Raw genomic sequence first — 6000 nt, 5'->3', positions numbered from 1 at the left:
AGCATCACCCTGCATTCGTGAATGAAGGCTGGTGTGTGATGGTGTAGCGTCACCCTGTGCTCGTGAAGGCTGGTGTGCAATGCTGTAGCGTCACCCTGTGCTCGTGAGGGCTGGTGTGCAATGCTGTAGTGTCACCCTGTGCTCGTGAGTGAAGGCTGGTGTGCGATGGTGTAGTGTCACCCTGCACTTGTGAGTGAAGGCTGGTGTGCGATGGCGTAGCGTCACCCTGCGCTTGAGTGAAGGCTGGTGTGCGACGGTGTAGTGTCACCTTGCGCTTGAGTGAAGGCTGGTGTGCAACGGTGTAGTGTCACCCTGCGCTCATGAGTGAAGGCTGGTGATGGTGTAGTGTCACCTGCGCTCGTGAGTGAAGGCTGATGTGCGATGGTATAGCATCACCCTGCGCTCGTGAGGGCTGGTGTGCAATAGCGTAGTGTCACCCTGCGCTCGTGAGGGCTGGTGTCTGACGGTGTAGCGTCACCCTGTGCTGAGGGCTGGTGTGCGATGGTGTGGCGTCACCCTGCACTTGTGAGTGAAGGCTGGTGTGTCATGGTGTAGCGTCACCCTGTGCTCGTGAGTAAAGGCTGGTGTCCGATGCTGTAGTGTCACCCTGTGCTCGTGAGTGAAGGCTGGTGTCCGATGGTGTAGTGTGACCTTGAGGATTCATTTGAGTTAGATGAGAAGTTACAGAACCAACACAAACCAGCTTTCCGTAAGGATAGGGGGTGTCAGGAGCCTAGGGGGGACTCAGCCACCTGGCCTGGCTCCTGCTCAGCCCTGATCTGCACCCACCGGGTCAGCATATGTGCTGGGCGGTGGCCTGAAGCCCCCATCCAGCTTTCTCCAGCCTGTGTCCAGCAGCCCTGACAGGATCCTTTATCAGGTGGGAAGGGGGCACTTCCAGGGGGGCCTGGGTGGCAGATGTGGGTCTGAAATCCTCTGCCCTTGCTTTGCCTCTGCTCCTCAGGCCACTTATTTCCCAAGGTTCTGGCCTTGAATGAATGGGAGAACCAGGGGCACCAAATGTAATTTGATTCTGCCACAGCCTCTGGATGAGTGCACTTTGTCCGGACGGCATTGCATGCTTGTGGCTATGGGACCGCGCCCTGCCAGTGCTGGAAGTATCCTTCCTGGCCCCCGCTGGTGCCCTCACCACCCCACTGCTATGGCCTTCCCCAGGGAGAGCACCATCTGTCTCACCACGTGGTGGTATCCAAGGGTGCACACTGTTCAGCACAAGCAAGTGCTGCCCATGTTAAGGAGTTTCCAGATATCCCAGAGTTTCCAGATATCCCAGCCTCCTCAAGGACGGGCAGCCCAGTCCTGCAGGTCCAGCCCCAGCTCAGGTGGAGGGAGGCGACCCCGAGCCTGCACCACAGTGAGCAGCCTTCCCCTTAACTGGTTCTGCAGGGGAAAATGGCTATTTTGCATAGGGCCTGTACCAAGTGTGGACAGGTTTTTTCATCATGGTACCATTCTTCCATTAATAACGTCTAAAAGGGTCCAGACACCGTGGCCTAGCATTTTGGGAGGCTGAAGTGGGTAGATCACCTGAGGTCAGGAGTTTGAGACCAGCCTGATCAATATGAAGAAACCCCATCTCTACAAAAAATACAAAATTAGCTGTGTGCGTGCCTGTAATCCCAGCTACTTGGGAGGCTGGGGCAGGAGAATCGTTTGAGCTGGGAGGCAGAGGTTGCAGTGGGCGAGATCACACGACTGCACTCCAGCCTGGGCAACAAGAGTGAAATTCTGTCTCCAGAAAACTAAAACAAAAAAAAAAACGTCCAAAGTGGCCAGGCACAGTGGCTCATGCCTGTAATCCCAGTACTATGGCAGGCCGAGGTGGGTGGATCACCTGAGGCTAGGAGTTTGAGACCAGCCTGGCCAACATGGTGAAATCATGTCTCTACTAAAAATGCAAAAATTAGCCGGGCATGGTGGTGTATGCCTGTAGTCCCAGCTACTCAGGAGGCTGAGGTAGAATTGCTTGAACCCAGGAGACAGGTTGCAGTGAGCTGAGATCGCGTCACTGCACTCCAGCCTGGGCAACAAATCAAGACTGCATCGCAAAAACAAAAAACAAAAAAATGTTAAATGCTTCAACTGTTTGATTCATTTAACATTTTTGAGCAGCAGAGCTGCGGTCCTAGGCCCCAGGGCAGGAGTGCAGTGGTGACAATCTGGGATTACCCCAGAACCCCCCAGATGTGGGCTTCTCCTCCCTTGCCTGACACGAAGCCCCCACCCGTCCGTCTGCCGAAGTCCGGGAGAGCTGAGGTGGAAATGTGTTGTTGGGTTTGTTTTTAACCTAATTCTGTTTGCATTCCAGAAAATATTTTCAGAACCCGGAAGCTTATCCATGGCCACTGTCGCCAAACTCCGCGAGAGCTGCAGGGCCCGCCTGCTGGCACAGGGGTGAGCGCGCCCGGCCCTGGGTTCCGTCTCCAGGCTGACAACGATTCCCCTTTGCAGAGTTGACACTGGACCAACTGTCACTGCTTTCCTTCTTATCGTTGTAAATGCTTGACGTCACTACACTTTAGTTGTGAATTTTTTTAAAGAGAAGTTTAAAATCAGGTCATTCTACCAGCTTTTGATGATTAGCTATGAAGTCATACTTTTCTAAAGAAAACTTATTTTTACCCAAAGACATCAATAATTTATAAAATGTGAATGTGGGTATCTAATAAAGTATGCCAACACCGGTGAGTTTGTGATCAGTTTCTCAGCCCACTGGAAACTAGAGTAGTGAGCGATCACTGTGGCCTTCCCAGCGGCAGCATAAATATTCTATTGCTTTCTGTGGCACGGTGTTCACTTTATGTGAGGCTCCTGCGTGTGTAGGTGATTTCTCTTTAGAAAGGTAACTTTTTTCCTTCAACTTTTACGTCCTGGGGTACAGGTGCAGGGTGTGCAGGTTTGGTGCACACATTACCCCGTCACCCAGGCATGAAGCCCAGCATCCCTCAGCTCTTCCTCCCCGACAGCCCGTGTGTGGCTTTCCCCCTTGTGTCCGAGTGTTCTCATCCTTCAGCTCCCACTTACAAGTGAGAACATGCGGTGTTTGGTTTTCTGTTCCTGCATTAGTCTGCTGAGGATATGGGCCTCCAGCTCCATCCATGTCCTGCCGAGGACGTGATCTCATTCCTTTCGTGGCTGCAGAGTATTCATGGTATCTATGTATGAAAGGGAATTTTTAAAATGATTTAAAAATTATCACATGACACGAATGAACCAGACAAGCGTGCCGGACGTAGGGAACAGGGTTGCAGTGGCCCGAGTGCCTTGGCACACTGGGCCCCGGCCGGAAGGGGGCCCCCCCCCAGGCCCTGAGACTCCCTTCCCTCCCCTGTCCTGTCCCGACAAGCTGTGCTGCCTCCTGGGCATGCTGACAACCCTGCCTGCTGCCTCTGGGGCTGAATTTGAGGCCAGGCTGAGCCGTGGGTGGGATGCCAGGAAGGCACAGACAGTGTGAGGGTGGGGGGCAGACAGGCTGCCTGCCGCCGCTGCCCGACCTGGCCAGTGCCCTCAGCAGCGACTTGAAAACTCCCCTTGGCGTCTCCAGGTCTGTGTCCATCTACAGCAGGTGCTCCTTGCAGACCCTGTCCCCGCTCCTCCCAGGAGGAGGCCGGCCTTCGCCAGAGCAGCACAGCCATGGCAGCCGTCCTAAGAGGACGTGGCCTTCCCATGCCCAAGGGACGATGCTCACCTCCTACATGATCACGCTGCCATCTGGGCCCTTCCTCACCTTGAGCACGAGGCAGGCGCATGAGCCAGGAGGTACCCCTTGCCCTGAGGACATGTAGCTCCAAATGTCCCAATTCACAACTCACTACCATCAGGGCAGACGCCACCCCGGCCATCAGTCACCACACCGCTCTGGGGCTCTGGAGCCAGCCCTCCTCCTCAGCCAAACACTCAGGGCAGCCAAAGGTGGGGTTGCCAAGGTGCCACTGTGTCACGCAGTGCGGACATGGCGCCCTGTGCCCCGCCCTCTGGCCGCAGTCCCAACACTCCAGCCCCAGCCAAGCACCCAGAGTCCCCTGCCAGGGACCATGCACGCTGCGGTCCAGGCTTGGATAGGACAGGCTTGGCACCGTCTCTGATGTCACCCACCTCTGATGTCACCCGCTTGTTGGGTTTGGCCCGGAAAGAACTCAGGAGTGACTGTGCCTCCCCTGGAAGTGGAGCCAGCTGGTGCCTCCGAGGCAGAGCTACTGGCATCACCGGCCCGGTGTCAGAGCCTTGCCACCTGCGGGGGCCATGCTGCCGGCTCCACTGCCATGCAGGCCCAGCTCCCACGGGGATTTCCCGGCTGGGTCTGGGCCCTCCAAAGCCTTCCTTCCCCCTCCAGACTGCTTACTTTACTACAGGCCATTTCCTGAATCCTCTCTTATGATGCTACAATCCTAAAACATCTGCAAAGGGCTGACGGGGGCCTACTGGGGTCAGCAGCAGGAACCAGGAGCTTCCCATCACTCCCTGCACTGTTCAGACCCAGGATGAGTCTGAAGAGTGCTCTGGCCCACTGCCGTGGCCTTCACCATGCTAGGCACCTGCTCCCACCTGGCCATTCCTGCCCCAAGGCACAGTTCCGCTGTTTGAAGCCTGCTAGAAGAGCACGCGGTGTGCGGCCACCTGGGGCCTTACCCACTCTAGTTCTTGAAGCCAGATTCTGGGACATGGTGCTGAGATGCAGGTTGGAGCCTGAATTCTAGGGCCCCTGCTGTGTGTCCTCAGCCTCACCAAGGTCTACAGATCCTGATAGTGAGGTTTTGTTAGGCTTGAGCTCCTGCTCTGAAGGCTCTCAGCACAGCCACCTTCGTCCCCAGGACCCAAGAGGGCTCCCCATGTGGCCTGGGGGAGGGAGGCTGCCTTTTTAAAGGTGATCTGATCTCCAGAGCCTCAGGTCTGAACACAGCCACTTTCCATCTTAAACTGGGGAGCCCTGATGACCATGTTGGGGGCCTGCACTGATCTCCAAAGGGCTCCGCCTCGGCAGACACGAAGGGTGATGTTCTCACCCATTCCTGCCCTGCTCCTCACCTCCCCCCACGTTTATTGTGACAGCATTCTTCAAGACATGGGTGGGAGTCTGCCTGGAGAGACCACAGCAATACGGCCAAGTTGTCAAAACCAAAGACGGATCCTGAGACATCCAACTACCTCAAACTACTGTCTGTAAGAACGGCCACGCCAGCTCTCCCAACACCAGGCTGTGCTGAGATCAGCCTCACCCCCATTTCCCTGACGTCCTCTCCCTGCACCAAGACCAGCCTCACCCCCATTTCCCTGACGTCCTCTCCCTGCACCAAGACCAGCCTCACCCCCATTTCCCTGACACCCTATCACAGCACCAAGACCAGCCTCACCACCGTTTCCCTGAAGTCCCTCTCTCACGAGCTCCCATCTTAGCTGACAAAAGGACAAGGCCCAGACAAAAAAGAAAGAGGCTTTTTATTACACTGTTACAGGCAATGCGTTATGTGAGCCGATCCTGTGTACAACCCCCAAGCCGCGGCGACACCCCAGGAGAGCGCATCTATCTAACATTGTACACAGCGCAGAACAGGATCACCCCGAATGTCAACAGAAGACCGAAATCACTTTACAAAAAAAATAAAAATAACACCCATTTTTATATTTAAAAAAGTGCCAGCCCTTGAGCCGCAGAGCATTAGAAACGCCCAAGGACGTGCCGCCAAGTGCCGCTGGAACGCGGACGGGGCTGCCAGCCGCGTGTGGACAGCCCGTCCTGGCCTTTAAAGCTGAACTGGAGCACTTCAGATGCTCATCTCTGGAGTTCTTCTGTCTTAGGACTTTCCCTCTCTACTGTTGAAACTGTGTGAGCATGTCAGCCTAACGATGAGTGACCTTCATGCATCCCAACTGTGACGGCCAGAGGCTTTCCCTTTGTAAGGCTTAAATCTGAGTGCAGTAAAGAATGAAGAAACCAAACACCAGAATCTTAAAGTCAAATGATAGTTGAGCCAGTGCCAA

At 55.1% G+C, this 6000-nt stretch overlaps 1 protein-coding gene across 2 annotated transcripts in view; it reads left to right on the top strand.

The window, feature by feature from the left end:
- GRTP1 (growth hormone regulated TBC protein 1) overlaps nucleotides 1-2709 on the top strand; it is a 39862-nt gene extending 37153 nt beyond the window's left edge. For both annotated transcript variants that reach the window (XM_032246300.1, XM_032246301.1), the window contains exon 8: nucleotides 2330-2709. In XM_032246300.1, coding sequence (XP_032102191.1) covers nucleotides 2330-2419 — 90 coding nt within the window. In that variant the 3' untranslated portion in view covers nucleotides 2420-2709. The remainder of the gene's footprint in view (nucleotides 1-2329) is intronic.
- Nucleotides 2710-6000: the final 3291 nt, after the last annotated feature.

This window comes from Sapajus apella, unplaced genomic scaffold, assembly GCF_009761245.1.
Source record: "Sapajus apella isolate SASKATOON/1434 unplaced genomic scaffold, GSC_monkey_1.0 scaffold60, whole genome shotgun sequence".
Taxonomy (NCBI): Eukaryota; Metazoa; Chordata; class Mammalia; order Primates; family Cebidae; genus Sapajus; species Sapajus apella.
Note: the sequence above shows the minus strand (reverse complement) of the source record. Positions and strands in the feature narration are given on the sequence as shown.